General features: G+C 39.4%; 1 protein-coding gene across 1 annotated transcript; it reads left to right on the plus strand.

Annotated features, from left to right (window-relative positions):
* Positions 1–1323: 1323 nt before the first annotated feature.
* On the plus strand, positions 1324–21230 carry ppap2d (phosphatidic acid phosphatase type 2D). Its single transcript, XM_047357098.1, has 6 exons — positions 1324–1892; positions 14466–14623; positions 14717–15003; positions 15124–15181; positions 19385–19561; positions 19716–21230. Exons 1-6 carry the CDS (start codon positions 1685–1687, stop codon positions 19818–19820), a joined length of 993 nt encoding a protein of 330 aa, XP_047213054.1. The 5' UTR covers positions 1324–1684; the 3' UTR covers positions 19821–21230.
* The last annotated feature ends 1283 nt before the right edge of the window (positions 21231–22513 follow it).

The raw sequence follows: 22513 nt of genomic DNA on the forward strand, positions 1-22513 counted from the left end.
TGCTCCATATGGTATGCATGAAATGCTGCGACAGGACACATAAAAAAATAAATGAATTCAGCCACTTTGCAGGTGTTTCAAGCATGAATGGCCCGATTAAGGTTATGTCACATCATCTCTATCAGATTTAACACCAGATTTTATCTAGGCTACTCCAAAACGTATTATTTTAAGCCTTTAAGAGATTAATTTGCTGGTGAGCTTTGAATCATTGGCCTGCCACATAACCCAGTGGCGGATTACCTCTTTCTTAATGTTGAGTCGTGGAACACAGAAATTAACTGTGGTAAGTGCTGGTGCTTTCAGCGTTTTTCTGGGTCCTTCTGTGACCTCCTGGATGACTTGTCAATGCACCATGGAGTAATTTTGATTGGACGGCCACTCCCGAGAAGGTTCAGCACTTTTCCATGTTTTGTTCATATGTGGATATTTGCTCAAACTGTGGTTTGCTGGATTCTCAAAGTATCTGAAAGAGTTTTCTAACCCTATCCAGACTGATATATTGCATGTTAATCAATTTGTTTCTCATCTATTGTTGAATTTCTTTAAATCAGAGCACGAGGTGTCGCTTAAGATCTTTTAATCTACTTCTTGTTGTCCAACAGGTTCTGTTAAAAGAGTTTCAGGGTTTCACGGGTCAGGCAGTAGTGAGATCTGGGTGTGCCTGGTCAAAATGAACCCATATTTAGAATTAAAAATCAAAATGAATTCATGATATAACCAGATTGGTAAGGATTATTTATTTTCCCTGAATAAATGCAGTCATCATTTAAGAAACTGCTGTTTATATTTTCTCTGGAACTTGTCTGATGATCTGAAGCACTGAATTGTGACATAAGAGCAAAAACAAGAAATCTGTCAAAGGGCAAATTCCTTTTCCCCACATTGTAAATAAATAAGAAATCATAAGGTTTCTATTTATATGTCCTTTAGATTACAGAATAGTATTAATTAGCAGCCTAATGGATATTAGGAATACTACAGTTAAACGATATGCTGGTAAACAAAATGTCCTTTTATGAATTTGTTAGTGGGACATGAGCTGTAAGTGGGGCACGTCCTGACCTGGGTGGGGCAGTTTAACGCCTCAGGAAATATCCGAGTGGATAGAAGCAGACAAACAGCAGGGAGGTCAGGAGCGGGGGGAACATGTGGGTTACAATACGATCAATACACATCGACTGTCAAGGTCTGCAGACAGAGCCCCTTTCGATTTCAGACCTAAAGCTGCATCAATTTTCAGCAAACAGGTATGACCGGAAATTAGGTTTTAAGCCTGACAAAATAAATCGTTAAGGGGAGGAGCGCTGTGTGGAGCATTTCCACTCGTTAATGCTTCAAGCATTCAAGAGACAGACCAGAACAACTTGCTTTCACTCAGAAATGTGTTATGAAGTTCACTCAGAGAGTACTGTTCTCGCCAGGTTCCCACTTGGTTCCCCAGTTCCTTTTACTCACGTCCTGCATTTCTTATTGATGACAAACTTTGCGTCAAGGGCAGCGGTCGATCATTTGGTTCCTGAGGTCTGCTGCTGTCAAACTTCAGCTGACATGGATCTGTTGCACCGACGGACGCACTGAACTGTTTTGCTTAGCTGGCTGCGACAGGACGGACTTATTGCAGTTATTTCGTCTTCAAGTTTTTCTTTAAAAAAAACAACAAAAAACTTTAGCAGACACAGACATGCAGAAGTTAAACTCTAGCGGGACGCACTGCAACACGCTGCCCCGGGACGCGGAGGTCCCGCTGCGGTTGGCTGACAGCGGAGGCTCCGGGGAAGGGAGGGAGAACGGCGCTGGGAAACATTTCCCCACACAGCCTGAAGACCAGGGCTTGTTTTGTACCAAGAGGAAGATGCTTGTCGCCTTGGATGTTATATGTATTTTAGTTGGTAAGCAACTTTTTTTTTCTTACCTGTGAGGATCTAAATTAGAAGCCTATACATTTCCCTGTTTTGATGTGCACTAATACTCTAAATCACCATTTAAAAAACATACAATTGGTTATCAACTTCATTTCTTTTCAGCAGTTTCACATTCATTCTTCGTCTAAATACAGTGGCTTTTCAGGAGGAAAGTAAAACTGAAAAAAGTGCGTCGTAAAGGAATTTGATAAAGTTAACACAGCTACAAAACAGTTTTCCAAAAGTTCCAGAAGTGGAAAATGAGGAAGAAAACTCACGTGGGGGGAAATTAGGGAGGGCAGGAGGGAGGGAGTGAGGTAGATGCAGAAGGGGGAGGGGGTCATCTGGCAGCAGCAGAGCTGCTGGGAACAGAATTCATCTGTTCCCATGGCAACCCAACAAGAACGTGGGAATTTAGGATGAAAACATGCCTCGTGCTTGTGTTCTCGTGCTGAAAATTGCCCCTCCTCACCGAGCTCTTTAGCCTCTCTCACTGCAAGTTTACTGGATGTTATCCCCAAGTAATTTACCACGCACAGCTGAAAGACTTTACAGGCTTATTATTTGATAAATTAGCTGGCAGAAGCACAAAAATACATTTTAATATCAATATAATAATTGGGGAACCTCTGCCAGGGCCTAATTATGATATGGCAACCATAGAAATTAGCTATTATGAAATGAGGATATCAAATGATAAATATATTAAAAAAAAAAGGCATTCTACTAATAGTAGAAAGCCTTGCTTGTATTTTGTGGGTGACTTTAAATGACTGAAACTCAAAAGAGAAACCATGGCCTGCTTCATGTTCAGACAAAATAATTGTGCTAAACTGTCATAGTTATAATGCCAATCTCCTTGTACTCACAGATGTGTTTATTTAGGGTTTTTGTTTTGATAGGTTACACATTTTTTTGTTATGTTTGACTGTAATAGCACAGATGGTGAGGCAGGTATGACAGCCTTAAAAACCACGTAACCAGAGGTGCTTTCACTGTACTTAATCAGATTGAACTTTTCAAACATTAGTAGAAAAGGTTTAAAGCAAATGCAATTTGGGAAAGCTGCGTCAAGCACAGAATTTGTTCATCCAGACACAAATATAATACCTCATTGTCAATGTTTTTGAGTTTTTTATTCCTTTTGTGGAATTAATTGATGACAAATAAATAAAAACGTGTTTCTTGGATTTACATTTTTACATTTCCTTAAATTGCTTTCCTCCTTTATTAAGGAATAAGGTGACATGGCATTAATGGATGCAAGAACACAAAATAAAAGTTTTAAAATGGTTTAAAACTTGTTTTTTTTTTTCTAAATTCAGATGGTAAATACTTTGATTAAATTGGTTCTATGATAGAACATGCAAAATTTCCTTTTTTTGACAAATCTTTACCTTGTAATGGTTATTACTGAGCACTATTAATGGTCCTAATGGTTGGAAGGGGAGATTTTTCTTCATGACAAACATAAGGAAGGGAGCATGTTGTGTGAGTAAGACATCATCCGTTTGGCCAGCAAACACGAGAGAGGTAGAACCCGTCAAGGCAGACCAACGGGTCTGATGCTCTTTGGCAGTTGAGGTGTAAGAAATAATGATACAAACAAAACTGCTGTGTGAGGCTCTCAGATTCAATGACACTTTTTTTTTAACCCTAAAGGTATGCAATTAATTTTTCACTTTGCACACTTAACAGCTATGGTTGCTAGTTAAGGAGGTGGCCGGCCACGTGTAATCATCAGTCAGCACGGAGCAAAAGTCAGTTCTCCAACTGACAATTAGGTTTTCATTTTCACAAAGCTTCTTTCTTTGACCCCGTTTATCCTTACAAATTTGAACTGACATGTGCACCTATCACCAGTTTTGCATCAATTAAAATGAATTCTTTGGGTGCTGTTTGTTTGAAACCTAAAGTCAGAATTTTTGGGTTCAGACTAAAGCTGAAATCTGGACTTGGAAATGTACAAAAAATAAAGCGCTTTATCAAGTCTGAAGACTCCTAAGCACTTCACACTACAATCCGTCATCCACCCATTCATACACACATGCACAGTGGTAGGCTATGTTGTAGCCACAGCTGCCCTGGGGCAGCCTGACAAAATTCCCATACAATCGGTGCCACCGGGCCCTCTGACCCCAATCAGAAGACAAGGCGGGTGAAGTGTCTTGCCAAAGGACACAATGACTGAGATGGAGTAGGGGTTTGAAGCAGCAAACTACCGGTTACTGGATGAACCCCTGCCACCTTAGCCACTGCTGTTTGGATGCAAATCTGATAATATATTTCTCAATAAATCAGGGTCTTTGATGGATAAAAATTAATAGTCTTCTTTTTCCTTCATTTTTTGTTGAATTTAAATCTACTAACTCTGTCAAACAACCTTTTTGCTACTTTATGTATTATAGTCCTTTAAAAAATGGAATTGGTCCAGTTGGGATTGGCAGTTCAGGCCTAAAAAAAACTAAAAAACTAAAAACTTTGTCATCCCTGACAATCTACATTAATGCATCCCTACATAAAAATGTGGAAAATACATACATTGATATAAGCTTGTGTTGCTTATATTGTTGTAGTTAGCATTGCAATATTTAGTAAATCCCACTAGTTTTCTTAAAACAGAAAAGTTGCAACTTAAATCGGATTGAACATAATTCCCAGATCCAAACTCAGACTTCCAAAACAAATCATACCTGCTGCTTTGCTGCAGCCTTCCTGTGTTAGGAATGCTTGTTCTTTATGTGCTAGCATTGGTTTTCTCTAAGTATTAGTCTAAAAAAACTTGGACTTTTGAGCAATTGTAATGAATGTTAATATGTCAGGACCCACAGGGTTTCAGTTTTTGCAGAGAGAAAGCAACAGAAAAGCAGAGCTAGGTAATACCAAGAAAATATCATAAGTTAAAAAATACACTCTGCTTATTGAAAGATTTGAACACAGGTATTTTATTCAGTCTGGACTGATTTCCACATAGTCTTTCTTTCTATGTAGAGTGTAAAATTTGTGTCATTTGTTTAGGGACAGTTCAGAAAAGTAAACTATAAAATTTAACTACCTTAATCTAAACATAGAGCAGAGGAATTTAATCATCACAGAACATAGTTTGACAAATTGACCAGTATATAGACACAGGTGGATTTAGTATCCATATATAAATAAACTCAACAGGTGTTCAAGTGTGCATAACTTCAATACTTATGTTGCTTGAGATTACTTACATGTAAACAGGTGAGAAACAGGGGAAAAGATGCAAACATTTTTTATTTATTATGCCTTTTTTCCTCTTTTATTTTTATTGCTGAGAAACCAGATGAGATTAAAATGTTTGGAAGCAAGATCAGTTTTATTCAAAAAAATATTTGCACTTTTTTGATACTTTACAATAAAATAAATAGGACTGCGCAATTTTAATAAAACTTAACATTGCAATATTATTGGTTTTGATTAACTCATATTTTTTTGTGTTCTCTCTTTGTTTTCCATTATCACAATGTCTCCATCACTCCTCTTGAACCTTCTGGTTGTGGTCTCTAAGAAATTATTATTTGTGGCCGGACAGGACGGCAAAAGTCAAATTGGAAAGCAGAGGTTGAATGTGTGGCAGCTGAAATTCCATAGCCCTGCAAATATTGCAGCAAAGCAGTCCTTTGCAATTGCAATATTAAACACACTGATATTGCTTTGTTTACTGAGTTTCAGTCTCGTGCAGCTCTACAAATATATGAATATTGCTTGAATATCTTGCTTAAACTTTGCTTTTCTCAAAGTGCTGAAAGTTATGACCTATGGACAAGCATTGCAAACAGAAACTTGTAGCTGCTATCCATTGTCTGGCCGGTAATGGCTGTACTTCCAAACTTTTGGTCTGTATTTATGCAGACCCATTCAATAAATTAACACATGAATGAAAAGTTCATGTACTTGTTCAAGAGGTTTCTGTTGAGAAGCCTAACTTGCACTAGATCCACATTACAACCTCTAATTATGAAGTTGTAAATTCTTTTCGTACTCAAAGTGACAGCTTTCAACACATCACACCATAACGTATAATTGGTAATAATTGACATTATGAACTCTACAGTCTACGCCTTGTTAGAAACATCCTGCCCGTCTTTGTGCTGGTTATCATCACGCTTCTTATCAGCCGTTACTGGACTTTGACTCATCTTTTGGCATTTGTAAATGAATGGCCCCACTTATTGGAACTGAATCGGCCCTTCATTTCACTCCGCCTGCTTATCTTTGACAACAACAAAAAAAACAATCCTCCCTTAAAAACACCATCATCAGATCTTCACAGACAGTTGACCTGCAGTATTATGCATGCTTTAAAGAGGCTCATTCACTGTTGTGGATGGGGAATTTTATCCTGAGGCATCATCATAATTATGTGATCAGCTGAAGAACAACTAAGACCTCTGAGGCTTTGGGGACTTTTCTTACAAAGTTTACCTCAAAGTGGTGAAATAAAGTTTGTATGATGTGGTGATTTTTTTTCTATCTTTAATGTTATTGACAATATAAATGAAGGCTTTGACTCAGTTTACCTGATTCTTACTCAACGCCAGGGTTGTCAAACATTGTTATACCTCCATAATAAGGCAGGGTTGTTTTCAGGCCACAAAGAAATGTGCATAATGCTTGCTTCACAAAGATGGATTGTTCTGGTTCAGCTCAGCTCCCTTTTCTGTGTAAACTGCAGAATGCAAATGTCTGAGTCTAGTCAAGTGTTTGCTTGTGTGCTTAAACACATGTATGCATTCCTGTTGAGACTGTAGGGTTTTGACTGAAAAAGAGCTGACAAAATCTGCATCCTGTGGCTTGGTCTAAAATTTAAGGTCCAAACTTTGAGAGATCAGGAGATTTTTGCTGTTTCTGAGAAGCAAGCATGGACAGGCCTCCCTGATTTTTTTGGTGTGTTCTTTTCACACATGTTTGATGACACAAGAAGAAGGAGTAAAAGCAAATGACATGGTTGTGATTTATCTGTTAGGTACAAGAAAGACAATTTACAAAATGACCAGTTTTACAGCAGAAAGTGTTTCCCTGCTGAAAAGAAAAAGAAAGCTGGATTCAGATGATCAGTATTGTGGAAGGCAAGATTTGGTTTGAGACATGAAACAGCATGCTGGGTCCAGATGATTAGTATCTACCTCAAAAAACTAGATTCTAGCAGGGCTTGTTCTTTTCACTCTACTTCCAGACTGTTTTCCTCATCCCTCTCTTTGCTTCAACCAAACTTTATTTTGGTACTTCAGGTGTCCCAAATGTAAAGTCAAGGGTGTGAGTGTGTTCTGTTTTTTTCACATCTGCATGTGTTTTGGTGCAGATTTATAGTTAGGTTTTTATCCTCTTCTTTTAAGAAAGCTGCTGAGTGAGTAAGACGGCTGGAGGCCACATGTCACAGCATGCTTGCGTGTGCATGCCCAGGAACATTAAATAGTTTATGTGTGTGAAATAACGTGTGTGTGTGTTGTGTATGTGGGTATGTGTATGTGTGTGGCTGTGTAAAAGTGTATGAGTCATATGGCTTCTAATTCCAACACTACTACAGCCGCCATGTGCTTGTTGTTTGTTGACAAATTTGCCGGTTCTGTTTTGCTTAATGTCTTGGGCCTTGACTCCCTGAAGTTATGGAACAAACTGGCGTCACTCTACGACTGACAGATGGAGAGCTATTAAAAATGGCTCAGTCAAATCATTAGCCAGTGGAATAAGTGACTTTGCTTACTGCCTCTTATTAGTGTATTAATGCATCTTCTTCCCATTTGACAGCATGGACAGGATTCAGAAATCCATTAAGAGTTCCTCTCCTCAGAAAGACTACCATTAAGTTCACTTTACTGTATTGCTTCGTTCATCTGGTAGTATGTTACAGGACTCACGAATGTCTCAGTTGCCAAAAGGCTGAGGGGCAAGTGAGAGCCTGATGAGCCAGCATCCTTTAGGAAGGAGATGAAAAGATACAAGATGAAGATCTACAGTAAGTACCAAAGGTTCGATCCCTGGGTACCTGTGGGATCCTATACACAGCTGTCTGTTTGTTTCCCAGCAAGGAATACTCAAAAAACTATTCAGTATAAAGCTTCAAATTTAATTTTAATGAGACAGCTGCAATCTTCTAGATGACAGTTCCACAAGTGCCTTGGGTGGTTCATAGGTATTAGCTCTAATGAGTAAATAAAGATGTGAGCAGGATTCCAAACCTCAGCGCTCATTAGCTGGAATTGTTCTGGAGAGGGTCTCCACCAAGTTTTCCAACTGACTTTGATTACAAACAGTTGCAATGCCATTGAGTTTTTCAGAGGTAATGACTCTTCTTCTGTTTATACCACAACAAGAAAAGTTAGACAAACCTTCTTTGTGCCATTAAATAGTTCCCCATTATCGGGACAGTCTTATGAATATGTCATGTTTCATATAAAGTAGGTTTTTCTCTTTACGTCACCAAGAACACCCAGGTTTGATCATTCACCCAAAAATAATTGCTCTCCTCCTTTGAAAATAACCTTGACGGACCTCTTAGATAAGACACAACAACCACTTATCCCACACTGCTGGCTTGTCCTTCCTTGGCGGTGACTGTCTCAAGTCAGGTCAAATAATCCCTGATGTGTGTCAAAGTGCTAATAGCCAAAATGTCAGTAGGTCATTTCACGATTTGCTTTAATTTGGGACTTTTTACCATCTCAGCACAAAAGCCCGCCATTGAAATCCTTCAAAGTTTCCAAGTATACCTCAGTAACATGCCCCTTTTGTTCCTGCTGAATCAGACAGGCAAACATGCAGGACTCACCACTCATACCCTCAACTCCAAAACTGGGCTCCAGGAAGCCGGACATTGAAGTGTTGGGGAAAACAGGACCAGCTGTGGTTAGCTTGTCTTCTCTGGCCAGTGGCAACAATAAAAGTATAAAGGGCATGAATTCTTTCCTGGTGGACTTTTTGAAAATAATGCAAGTTAAATGCAGATAAAAAAACATGGGTTCCTTTTGTTGAATGTCTGTTTATTGATTTGGGAGATAGATATAATTGTTTTTAGCTAGACAGGTCTCACTGTCTCTCTGGGCATTTCTCTGTCTACATAAGATGCACTATGATAAAGGAAGCAGGGGGTATTTTTGTTTGGGGTCTAGCTGCAGAAGATGCTGATGTTATCTTAGGGTTCAGGATATGACTCTGTTGTGAATCCTCAGATCTCTTTGTTCTTCAGTGATAAATCTCTTTGTCGTGCCATGGGGGCAGACAAAATACATCAGTATGGAAAATAGAGAATGCATCAGTATAGCAGGGGTTTAATTGTTCTCCTCCCTGTCCATCATCTGGACATTGTCACCAAGGAAGAACGGGGCAAGACATCATCAGTACAATTTCATAACATCACAGTTCTTTAATTGGGGCTGAAACTGAAATATAATTCCTAACATTGCCATTAAAGACCTTGCTCAGACTTTATAGAGATTAGAACCTGACTAGCCTATGTAGACAGCTTTGTGGAATTAAATTACCATTGCACAAATAATTGCACAAGCAAAACCCTAGCTGCTGTTTATGAGCATATTAGGGAAGATATCCGACTGCTCCTCAAAAGGTTACTGGGGATTATCATGCCTGCAAAAGCGTCAAATTTTGACACTACATGTTTTAGCAGCCCAGCTTTTTTTCTTCTTTTTTTTTAAGGGTTGACTTGAAGAAAAAGAAGCAGATTGAAATTTACCTTGGAAATGGTGGCATATGCAAGCTGGTAAAAGGCCGGTTGGAGATGGACCACCCATCAGGGTGGCTGCATAGCTCAGTGCCAAGCTGCAGGCCAGACGGACCTGTGTTGACAGGTCACTAATTGTATGTCCTCCACTTTTGTCAAAGGGCAAATGCAGATCCGGGCCTGTGCTGTCCAATGTTATTGGGTGCAGTGACATGGGTGGCCATTATTGCTGCTTAGATATAGCTTTAGGCTGTGTTACTTATCTTTGAGGTTGCATGGACTGTATATCAGATAGAAGCAGAATACACAGAGGTTATCTAGGCATGTGATTGTGTAAGAGCTGCTTGGATGTCTTTAGAATTGCTTACACGTTTTTATGGTTTACTCCTTTAGCAAGGTATATTTTGATGGTTAATTTTCAGCCAAGGTGATTTTTTTTCCCCTTTCTGTTTTTGTGGTGTGTTTAATTTACTTATTAGTCTGTGGGTTTAGGTTTATTTGTATCTAATTGTGGGTTTTTAAGTGTATATAAATCTCTGTAGTCATGTGAGGGGTATTTTCTTGGTTGAGGCGGGGTCATGTTTACAGAGCGGGTCCCAGCAGAGCCCAGATCCCTGACCCTCACATTCCAGAACCGCCACTAATCGCCTCCGTGTGCTGTTCCTCTTGGAGAAGCTCTTGTTGCATCTTTCATTATTCCGTCTATTGAATTTTTCTCACACACAAGGATTACTTCCCATCAATCATCAATAATCTTTCCTGACTGCACATTTTAGCTTGTTCTTACTTACTGACACTCTTCATGACAGAGAGTAACTATAATTTGCTAACTTTTACTCACAAACTTAAATGACTTCCTTGTTCTTTTTTTGATGATGGTTGTTGTTTTTCCGCTCTCAAAAAGAGATCATTCTGGGCCATGGTCATAGATGTGTAAATTAGAACCAGAAGAGTTTCTCAGAATTGGGCATGTCTCCCCTCCTTCTTCCACCTCTTTCTTTCTGTCCCTTTTGACTATTTGAAAGCATTCTGGCTCAGAAAGCCAGGCCCAGAGAGCAGCACATTTTAGCTCAACTGAGCTGAACCACTTCTCTGCCCCCTTTCGGTTTCCTTGCAGGCCTTCTTGTTCTGGCTTTCTTTTAAACATCTCTGGGCCAGGTGCAGAGGTTGGCTCACAGCTGCCTGACAGATGATGTGACAGTCTCTGGATGGTTTTTGTGGCTGGTTGTGAAAACGGTTGGCGTAGCTGCAAAACGCACAGGTTGGCAGTGACACTGGAGCTTGTAACATGTAGCTATGTTTGTGTATTCGGTTTATGTTTTGATCAGCTGAATTTGAATATGTGATTCGCTTGAAGATAAAGGTAAATTTTGTGGTTTATTTTCAAAGGAAGCCACAGTACCATATGTCATTTTAATGTTAATGTTGTTCAATGCATGTTAGAGACTAGTTGCACCTCATGCAAAAACAGGGATATAACACAACCACCCTTATTGGCACTCACTGGTTGATACAACATACTACCTCTGTTTGGCTCAGCATTTTATGGGTCCCATTAGATAGTGAGCATTGAAAATGATCCCTTAAAAAGTCCATGTTTATTGTGTAACAGCACTGTGTTTGGGCCCTAATGGTGGGGCTATCCATTATCTCTCTGTCATTGCAGCAACATATTGATTGCTGAAAAAGGAGTTGCCATATAGTAAAACCTGATGAGCGTACAAAAGGGGCTGTTAATGGATTTCATGGACAAGCAAAAAGCCTTTGTCTCTGTTTGTCAAAAATCTGGCTCAGTTAAGCTTAACATTTTTCAATTATGATCAAATGACGAATGTTCCGGAACTATTAAATGTTCTGGAACTAATAAATGATACATATTACTGTTGGCATTCGGTTTTAAGTTGCTATAATTGCTTAAAGCTCATTCAAATTGGAGACCCACACCATGTCTGAAATAAATATACACCAGTGCAGCAACTATTTATGTGCCTGCAATGTGATATTACCTACATTTTTGTAATGCTCATGCCTCTTAAGATACATTGCCCTGCAAAAAGTATTCAGAAAAGTTTTCATATTTTGTTACATTGAAACCACAAATTTTATAGTATTTTTCTGGGATTTTATGTGATACACCAACACAAAATTGTGCATAATTGTGAAGTGGAATGTAAATTATACATGAATTTCAAGATATTTACAATGAAAATTTTTCAAGTGTGACATGTGTTTGTAATCTGGCCTAAGGAGAGCAGTAATCAGAGGAGCAGCAGAGATCTTCTGCTCAAGTTTGAGAATATGTTGTCAGGGCTATTTTTAGTCATGCACTCTACAAATATGTTTTTTTTTGTTTTTTTTTAAGAGTGGCAGAAAGAAAGCAACAGGAGGCTGTGTTTAAGATTTTATTTAACTATAAGGAGTCTTGTTTGCAGTCTGGCACAAGCTGGGACACAGCAAACATGTTGAAGAAGGTCCTCTGGCCAGATGAGACCAGCAAGCAAAATGTCAGTACCGCAGAAACCTAACATCATGCATAACCCTGAACACACAATCCTCATAGTAAAACATAATGGTGACAGCTTCATGCTGCTGAAATAACTTCTACAAGGGCCGGGAAGCTGGTTGGAGTTGATGGAGCTAAATACAGGCAATCGTGGAAGAAAACGTAAGAAGCATCAAATGACTGAAGTGCAGGATCACCTTCTGGCAGGATAACGTCAGTCATAGGAATGATAGTGATCAAAGTATGTTCATGTATTAGAATAGTCCAGACCTAATTCCTAGGAATAGTCCAAACCTAAATTCAATTTAGAATCTATTGTAAGACTGGAAAATTGTTGTTCAAATACACTTTCCATCCAATCTGACTGAGCCTGGACTATTTTACAAAAAATCATTGACTAAAAAAGATCAGTGTCTGGATATGCAAAACTGGCAGAAATATACACCAAAATAATTGAAGCTGCTTCAAATGTCAGAGGTGGCTCTTCAAAGTGTTTACATAGGGGAGCAGAATATAAATGAATGCTACACTTCAGATTTTTATTTGTAAAAACCTTTTAAAGCCATGTATCAATTATATTCCACTTCACAATCAGGCACTACTTGGAGTTGATCTATTAAAAGACATTGATGTTGGTGGTTGTAACATAAAATGTGAATAAGATCAAGGGTGTTGAATCTTTTTGCAAAGCACTGTAAATGTTCTAACATTAGGAAGACATTGATGTGGTGGTATAAGAGTCATATGATTTCTGAATACTTAAATAAAATAAGATTTGCTACATAAATGTAATGTAAATGTTTAATAGTTTGACTTACTTTTGGTGATGTAGAATCAAAGAAGTCAAAGCTGAACACAAGTGATGAAAGGACACTTGTGGGAGGTGTGTGGGTGCATGATGTGCTGTATGTGTACGTGTACGCGTACGTGTACGTGGTGACTGAAGGAGATGAGTGAGAGATTGGGGTCGGATGAGAGGTGTCTCCTATCTTTCTTCCTCTCTTTGTTGGCGTCACAGCCTCTGCTATGTGTCTGCAGTGGGTTTTCCTCTCTTTCTCCCTGCAAATCTTCCTAAACATGCCTCTGTTTTGTCTTTCTGTGAGGGCAGGTTGAGTTTGAACAGAGTTCAACCAGCAAATCTTTCTGTAACAGACCTTTTTAAATCAAGTTTGCATGCAATGCAACAATGTGTCTCAACAGTGTTTAAAATGTTAAGTGGCAGAAGAACATTATTACATTGTAAATATTTATCTGTACATCGAGGTTGAATGAAAGTGAAAAGGCTGATAATACAATCAAATACAGAACAGTGGCTAAACAGATTTTGTTTAAACCTTAAAGACATGTTTTCAGACCACTGTTTGGGTGTTTGAGGGTGTGTTTGCTTGTTGTTCCTTGATTTAAAGTGTGTATCCTGTGCACCATAAAGTCACGTAGTCAAGAGATTCCCTGGCAAGAGCAGCGCTTTTGGCCTGGGTGGGTTCCAGCCAACAAGCAGGCCTGGGATGAGAAACAGCGGCAGAGGTTAATGATTAGTCCCATGTTCTCACTGCATTCCACAGGGGACATGGGATAAAGAAATGGAGGATTCTATGTAAGTCTTTACAGGGTTATTGGCTTTTAGTTTGAAAGTACAAATGAGCTAAACACGTTTTTTTTTTTTGTGGTATTTTGGAGTGGGGGGGTTACTGAAACATTTCCACTCCCGAAAGCATTGCACAACTTTACTTCTTTTACCATCTGACTGTGCTATCTGTTTGCATGAGTTAGGCAGACCTTGACCTCTTGGTTTTTTTAGTAATCAGTTACCAGGCTGGAAACTTAGGTTAGATGATAAAAGTTTTAGATCAGACATTTTTTATCACTGGTTTAATGATACCTCTTTGGAGTGTGAATTCATTGTTCTTTTAGCCCTCTGAAATTTTTTGTTTTTTGTTGCTATGCTCTTTATAACCTTCCTCCTTCCTCTTTTCGATTTTCCGATTCTTCTGAACCTTTCAGTGTCATGCGTATTTTGTGTGTCAACCCTCTTCCTTCTTCCTGCTCCTCAGGTTGATGAGGCTATGAGTGGAATATCTATCCTCGGATATTTGCAGATTGTGTACCCAAGTGCCTGACACACGATATCGCTGCTTACCTTGCTGTGTTGTATCTTATGACATGAGTCAGAAGAAAACCACCTTTCATGCTGCCAACAGCCTCTGTGTCTCTGTATCAACCCTGCCCCCTCACTTCTTTTTGTCTCTATGATCCTTGATGCGCAAACCACATCTTAGACATTCATTGAGCGATCTTTTGGTTTTTTTTGTCTGCTTCTCACCCCTCACTCTCTTTAATTCTCTTTTCTTATCAGCTTCCATCCCATTTTTTGCATGTGAATTGAAGGCAGTAACCCCATATGAACGAGGCTTTTTCTGCGGAGATGACACCATCACCTATCCCTACTTGGAGAGGGAGGCCATCCCTGACAACCTGCTCATTGCAGGTGGCATCGCTATTACTGGCTTAACAGTAAGGCCAATGATACTTCAGTTCCTCATGTTTTTATTCATGCAGTTGTTCAGCATGGCTTTAACAAACCAATTTCTCTTGTTTCTGTTCCAGATTGCTCTGGGCGAGTGTTACCGGGTGCGTTTCCGAGGTGTACTCTCACGAGCTTTTGTTAGAAACCGCTATGTGTCATGTCTATACAAGGAACTGGGAAGCTTCCTGTTTGGTTGTAGTGTGGGGCAGTCTCTCACCAACATGGCCAAGCTCAGTGTGGGGCGCCTGCGACCGAACTTCCTCTCTGTGTGCAACATCACATATGCATCTATTAAATGCACTCCTGGCAGCTACGTCTCTCAGGTCATCTGCAATCAGCCAATCCCCAAGTTGGTGGAAGAGGCAAGGTGTGTGTCTTTATTTTTTTCATTCAGAGCTGAAGTGTTTACTAAGGGTGGGTGTACTGTTAGTTAACACACACAATTAATGAGTAGGATGTGGCATTTTATTTTGATCTTCTCTTTCAGGAAATCATTTTTCTCTGGTCATGCTTCCTTTGCGATGTACACCATGCTTTATCTGGCAGTAAGTGCTTTACATTCATACATTTTCCAGGAAACTAATCATCAATGTGACCTTCACTTTCACTTGTGAGCATATTTAAATCAATTACTCTATCTTGTTTCTGATTTTTTCTAAAAGCTACAGTTCCAACTTTCTATTTCGATTTAAAAATTTTGAAACACTGGCCTCTTGAGGTCAAAGTACCAAATTTCCAAGTATTAATGAACCAAGTTAACACAAGCACAACAAACATGTGCTGTTTAATACATTAACTTCTGATTGTGAAGAAGGGCATATTTTAGAGCAGCAGTTCTCCACATGCATCCTGCTTGAAGTTGAAAGAACTGGTGAAACAGAAAGATTGTGGGGTGCGGGGGGGTGAGGGAGGCTGTTTTCCACAGGGAGCGTGAATAGATGAAGAGACTCCACAAACAGAGAAGGCCTTGTTGTGGGTCTTATTTAGCAGAGGGGGTGGAGGGCTGAAAATGCCTGCTGAGAGATCGACAGGCTTCTTTCAGCAATAGAGACCCTCTAAAGCCCCTGCCCCCCTCCCCATCTCTTCATCTCTCTCCCTTTGAATGCACTGCCCAGTGCTCATGGCTGCTTTGTAAAAGAGAAGTGACAGTTAGAGGGAGACAAAAGCCTGTCATCATCCATACAGTGTCCACATTCCTGGTGTATTACCTATAATTAATCCATAATTGATCATTTCAGATGACCTAAATATTTTCAGGCTCAGAGCAGTTCCTCCAATATTTGATTCACTTACTTTATGCCTCTAAACAAAAGCTTGAATGTATCTTACTAGGATTTTATGTGATGTGCTCTTAGTGTTGGTCTAACTGTGACATGGAAGAAAAATTATGTATGGTTTTTACATTTTTTTTACAAATTAAAATCTGAAAAGTGAGGCGTATATTTGTATTTAGCCCACATAAAATCCAATGCTACCGACTACTTATAGATGTCCTCCTTAAATAAAATCTACCTGTTTGTAGTTTAATTTCAGAATAGGTATACTGTAGCTGTTTAGTGAATCCCTTAGAGGTTTATCAGAGAACATTAGTGAACCAACAGCATCATAAAGACCAAACAAGCCACCAGACAAGTCAGGGAAAAATTTGTCTAAAACGTAATAGCGGGGTTAACACATGATACATAATCCCATACTTTAAACATCTCACTGACCTATCAACACATGGCTGTAGACCTAAACTGATTTGGCAAGGAAAGCAATTATTAGAAAAGCAGCCATAGTAGCTCTGGAGGACCTGCATAGAGCCACAACCCACTTTGAAGATGGAGAAAATATTTGTCTTACATCTGTAAATGTGGTTGAGAAATTAAAGTTAAAAGTCATCTACAGAAGTCTATTGATATCTAAATGTGGTTAAAAGGTGGTGGTTGGTCGAATGGCCTGACCAAGTTAGACTTTCAATGTCTTTTTCCTTAAAGGGGTCTAGAAAAGACTAATTTAAATACATTTTGTGGGCTGAACAAGACAATTAGTTACCCACTTTAAATAGCTTTAAAACATATGTCCACGACCGTCCGGACATCCTGTTTGGAGAGTATTAGTTGTTTACTCCATAAATCTGCTCTTTCTGAAGAAGGAGCAAGAAGAGAGTCATAAGAAATCATAGTTTAGGGTTGCCATGTATAGTACACAGCAAAAGTGTCAGATGAGTAAACAATTTTACTTTTTAGTCTAAATGCAAAACTCTAGGTGTGGTGGAAAACAAGCACATCATCCAGAACAAAGGCCCTTCAGTGAAACATTGTGGTGGCAAAATCCTGTTGTGGGAATGTGTCACTTTAGCAGGGAAAGGGTAATTGGTCAGAGTTGATAGGAAAATGGATGGAGCTAAAAAGGAAGGTAATGCAGCCAAACAATCTGTTTAAGGCTGCAAACGACTTAAGACTGGGGTCGAGGTTCACCTTGCAGCAGAAAAACAACCCTAAACATACAGGGGTTGGACAATGAAACTGAAACACCTGGTTTTAGACCACAATAATTTATTAGTATGGTGTAGGGCCTCCTTTTGCGGCCAATACAGCGTCAATTCGTCTTGGGAATGACATATACAAGTCCTGCACAGTGGTCAGAGGGATTTTAAGCCATTCTTCTTGCAGGATGGTGACCAGGTCACTACGTGATACTGGTGGAGGAAAACGTTTCCTGACTCGCTCCTCCAAAACACCCCAAAGTGGCTCAATAATATTTAGATCTGGGGACTGTGCAGGCCATGGGAGATGTTCAACTTCACTTTCATGTTCATCAAACCAATCTTTCACCAGTCTTGCTGTGTGTATTGGTGCATTGTCATCCTGATACACGGCACCGCCTTCAGGATACAATGTTTGAACCATTGGATGCACATGGTCCTCAAGAATGGTTCGGTAGTCCTTGGCAGTGACGCGGCCATGTAGCACAAGTATTGGGCCAAGGGAATGCCATGATATGGCAGCCCAAACCATCACTGATCCACCCCCATGCTTCACTCTGGGCATGCAACAGTCTGGGTGGTACGCTTCTTTGGGGCTTCTCCACACCGCAACTCTCCTGGATGTGGGGAAAACAGTAAAGGTGGACTCATCAGAGAACAAGACATGTTTCACATTGTCCACAGCCCAAGATTTGTGCTCCTTGCACCATTGAAACTGACGTTTGGCATTGGCATGAGTGACCAAAGGTTTGGCTATAGCAGCCCGGCCGTGTATATTGACCTTGTGGAGCTCCCGACGGACAGTTCTGGTGGAAACAGGAGAGTTGAGATGCACATTTAATTCTGCCGTGATTTGGGCAGCCGTGGTTTTGTGTTTTTTGGATACAATCCGGGTTAGCACCCGAACATCCCTTTCAGACAGCTTCCTCTTGCGTCCACAGTTAATCGTTGGATGTGGTTCGTCCTTCTTGGTGGTATGCTGACATTACCCTGGATACCGTGGCTCTTGATACATCAAGACTTGCTGTCTTGGTCACAGATGCGCCAGCAAGATGTGCACCAACAATTTGTCCTCTTTTGAACTCTGGTATGTCACCCATAATGTTGTGTGCATTTCAATATTTTGAGTAAAACTGTGCTCTTACCCTGCTAATTGAACCTTCACACTCTGCTCTTACTGGTGCAATGTGCAATCAATGAAGACTGGCTACCAGGCTGGTCCAATTTAGCCATAAAACCTCCCACACTAAAATGACAGGTGTTTCAGTTTCATTGTCCAACCCCTGTACATCCAGAGTTACAATGGAAGGATTTGGATCAGTAGATATTGATGTGTTAGAATGGACCAAAGTCCAAATGTAAATCAAACTGACATTCTGTGGCAAGAATTGCTTGTCATGTTCGTTGTTTATCTAAACTAACTGAGCTTGCGATATTTTTCAGAGAATTGGCAAAATATTCAGTGTTTTGATGTACAAAGCTGGTATAGACTTACAATAAAGCTGTAGAAGCTGAAAATATTGATTCTGGAGACTGAATATAAATAATTTAAGAACCATGTACTTTTTTTTATTTCAGGTTCACAATCATGCAGGGCTTTGTGTTGATCTATCAGACAAAAATCCAACAGGAGACAATGAAATTGGTAGCTGTTATAGGACTGAAAAAGGGAAAGAATGGGTGATAAAAACTAATAAGAAGTGTTTAGTGAGACAGCTTTGCACATTGGCTTGCTTCTTCCTAATGTTTCAATAGTCTGTAGACAACTCAAACCTGTAGGTACATGCCTCCCAGACTGTAGCCAGCTGCTTGTGCTTAAAGCAGTAGGAGTAACACCTGCTCGCACTGGAAGTAGAGAAAAACCCACTGAAGGTCGGCTTTCCTGCAGGAATGTGGGCCCTGGTGTCTGATAAGCCCAGACAGACTCTGATGACTTCATTAAGCTTTTCCTGCCTTTGGATCACAGTTAAACTTATTTTGAAGCCGCAAATTTCTATTTTCCCTTTAGCTCCATAGTGGATGATGAATATAAGGATGAAGCACAGCATAGGAATTGTTTATGGAGTCATTCCAAGCTTCTGTTTTCCCTCTGGGTTGCAGATTGAGCGGATGCTCATCTTTCACTTAAAGTACTTTATCTCTGTTTGCAGAACTTTAGTCATTAAACATAATCACAGTTTTATGTGTTTGGGGGCATGCATTAGCACACACGTATCTACATGCATATATTAATAGTGTGCAGATTGTATAATAACAGTATTTTTCTCCTTTTTTGCAGTTCTACCTGCAGGCTAGGCTGTCATGGCGAGGAGCTCGGTTATTGCGCCCACTTGTGCAGTTCCTCTTAGTGATGTTGGCCTTCTACACAGGCCTGAGCCGCATCTCTGACTACCGCCACCACCCCACTGATGTCCTCACTGGCTTCATTCAAGGGGGTCTCACTGCATACTGGGTGGTATGTCCAGGGTTATTTTCCTCTTTGCAGGATGAATTTCTGTCTGCTTTTAGGGGAGTTGGGTCAAATAGTAGTCTCTTTCTACCTTCTCACTCTGCTCTCTCATATGTGGTCAGTGTTTATCTCCTGACGAGCTTTTTATCTCTGCCTGCAGGCTTTTCACATCTCGTCGATGTTTAAGCCCTGTGCCCGTCCAGACCTGTCTCCAACAAAAATGTCCCTGGATAGTCCACTGTCCAGCCAGCAAACTGTTTGCTAGCAGGTGGCATCAGGAGAACAATAAGAGAGGATGGACTGCAGTACAGCAAGAAAAACATACAGGGAAGGGATAAACTTTAGGATATAAAGTAAGGGAATCATTTCAAGACAAGGAGGTGATAGAAGAGTACAATCTAACCCAAGCTTATACATCCTGACATACTGATTAATATGCTGATGTACATTTATGTAACATATTTACACACATGTGAAATGCAAGAAGCACATAGGGCAGTACATAAAACCTGCCCAGTGAACAAAATGAATATTTCAAATATTTTTTATATAAATATAAAATATATATATTTTCAAGATAATTTTAATAAGCTGCTATTTTTTTTCCATTTGGTCTTATTTTCCCAAAGAGGAGGGTATTAGCATTTACCTTAGCTTTCAGAGTACATTCAATCATTCTCTGATTCTGAGTGAAAAATGAGAAAACAGTAGCCTCCTCTTTTTAGTTTTTTAGTTGCTTCTCTGTTCAACTGGGAATGTATCAACCAGCAGCTGTGAACTTAGACCACCTCACCACCTCTGATGTGAAGACAGCTTTGTAAAATCTGCAGGACTGGCAAGAGATGACCAACGAGCACTTACTTAAACTTCTGACCATCTTTACCTCCGCTGCCACATCGTGCCACTTTCCCCACCAGACTGCCTGGCTTCCCCTTGACTAAACCATTTCCTGTGTGTTCGCAAAGAAAACCCAATATTTGTGCTGTAATACAATGCAATCGTTCTCTTTTGAGTAACCGAGGTGGTGAGTGGAAGGACTCTTACCTGGATTCTCCCCTTCCACAACACCACTTTTCTGTACTAACCACTTTTCTCAGAAGGTGGAGGCTTGACTGAATTTTTTGTAACCTCTGACTTTTGCCTCTGGACTCCAATCTCTTAGCTGCACCTTGATTTATGCCACTCAGAAAGGAGATGTTTGACTGAGATACAGTTGTTCTCCTGTAAATCAAACTTAATAGCACTTGACCTAATAACAGGTAACCTTCTAATAATAATCTGTGTTATATATTTTATTACAAGTTTGAATAATCAGTGTTTATTTTTATTAACTTCAAACTCATACACTATGATTTTGTCTAAATATGTTAATTGTGCAAACTGTATGTAAATAGCTGTCACCACACAGAATTTTAAAAGTATTAGTTCCAAGTCTTGGACAGATTTGACATGTTTGTGTAAGTGTATGGACAGGTGCACAGTGTCGCTCTCTTACCTGTTGTAACAATTAGACTGAGCCACAGATATTATCGCAAAGCTATGTGTGTTGTCTTCCCAGTTATTGTTTGTTTATGTCTTTATCTGTGAATGCCGCATAGGCAGAAATAACCACTGTACTAAAAAAAACAAAAACAAGCAAACAACAACCAAACCATTAAAGTGAATGTTGAATGTTTTCAAGTTTTTCTGCTGTCTGTCATTTTTGGCAGAAGGAAAAGTGACGCACGATTTTCTTGCCCATGTCCAACTATTGTACTGTTGCAACACTGTTAGACAAAACACAATAGGCCAGTCAAAAACTCAGCCACAGAAAGCGAATCACAGAATCATCTCCAAAACAACAACAACAACAAAAAAAGGACTGCTATCAGTAAAGAAAACACAGAAAATGCCAGTAAACTTGACACAGTTTTTGCTGAGTAAAACAATAAAAAGAATTTAATCAAACTTTATTTATAGAGGTTTTCATATAGCTAAGTGTAACATGATGTGCTTTACAGAGGTTAAAAACAAGAAATACACATTTGAATTGATGAAACTATGTTAGATAAAACAAATAATATTAAGTATACTACAATGAAGAATTAAAAGAGTGATATTAATTTAGGGGATGTGGAAATGTGGAAATTAGATTAGTAAGGAAACGCAGGAGATTATTCTTAAATAGAGAAATAACAAAACCATAAAACGAGAGAACGTTTAACATGCTTCAATTGAAAACAGTTTCTATTTTTATACCCACAAAACCTTCCTGAATTTTGCAGTTTTCCTTTTATTTGTGTTTTCATTAATGTTGCTTAATTCATGCAGTATCAAACCTGAATGTATCAGAAAACATTCTTTGCAGTAATTTAGTTAAAAGTGAAGCTTACATGTTAAGTAAATTAACTGAAATATTTGAAGCGTTTCTGTCAATGTTGATAATTGTGACTTACAGTTTTTGTTCTTTTTGTGTGGTTGTTGATAGTTTACTGGTGTATTAGTCATATTATGTTGGGATTTTGCATCCTGGCGCCTACATGCCTAGTGGGGTTTATCTTGGTATTCTCTCTGGCTTTTCTTGAGCAGCACTGGTTTCAATAATTTATTTAATCATTTGTGCATCAGACAGTAAACAGCCTTTGAATCGTTTCCGTGCAGGAAGTGAAAAAAATTTGTGCTGGAACAAAACATAAAAGTAGAATTGATAAGCAAATCAGCCATGTGTTAAGTTTGTAGACTTGTGCTCCACTTCTGTTTGCAGTTTTCTTTATCTGGACTCCCTCTCTTTCCTTCACACCCTTCCTTGCTCTGCCCCTTCTCTGCATTTCTTTTAAAGTGCAGTGGTGCATGATGTGCTGTTTCAGGGGGGTCATGTTACCATGGAGATGTTTAGCGCGACACAGGTTAGGACGTTTGAGGCATTTTCTTTCATTTCTTTTTTTTTTCTCCCTCCTCTCTCACTTCCAAGCTTACTGG

This window comes from Girardinichthys multiradiatus, chromosome X, assembly GCF_021462225.1.
Source record: "Girardinichthys multiradiatus isolate DD_20200921_A chromosome X, DD_fGirMul_XY1, whole genome shotgun sequence".
Taxonomy (NCBI): Eukaryota; Metazoa; Chordata; class Actinopteri; order Cyprinodontiformes; family Goodeidae; genus Girardinichthys; species Girardinichthys multiradiatus.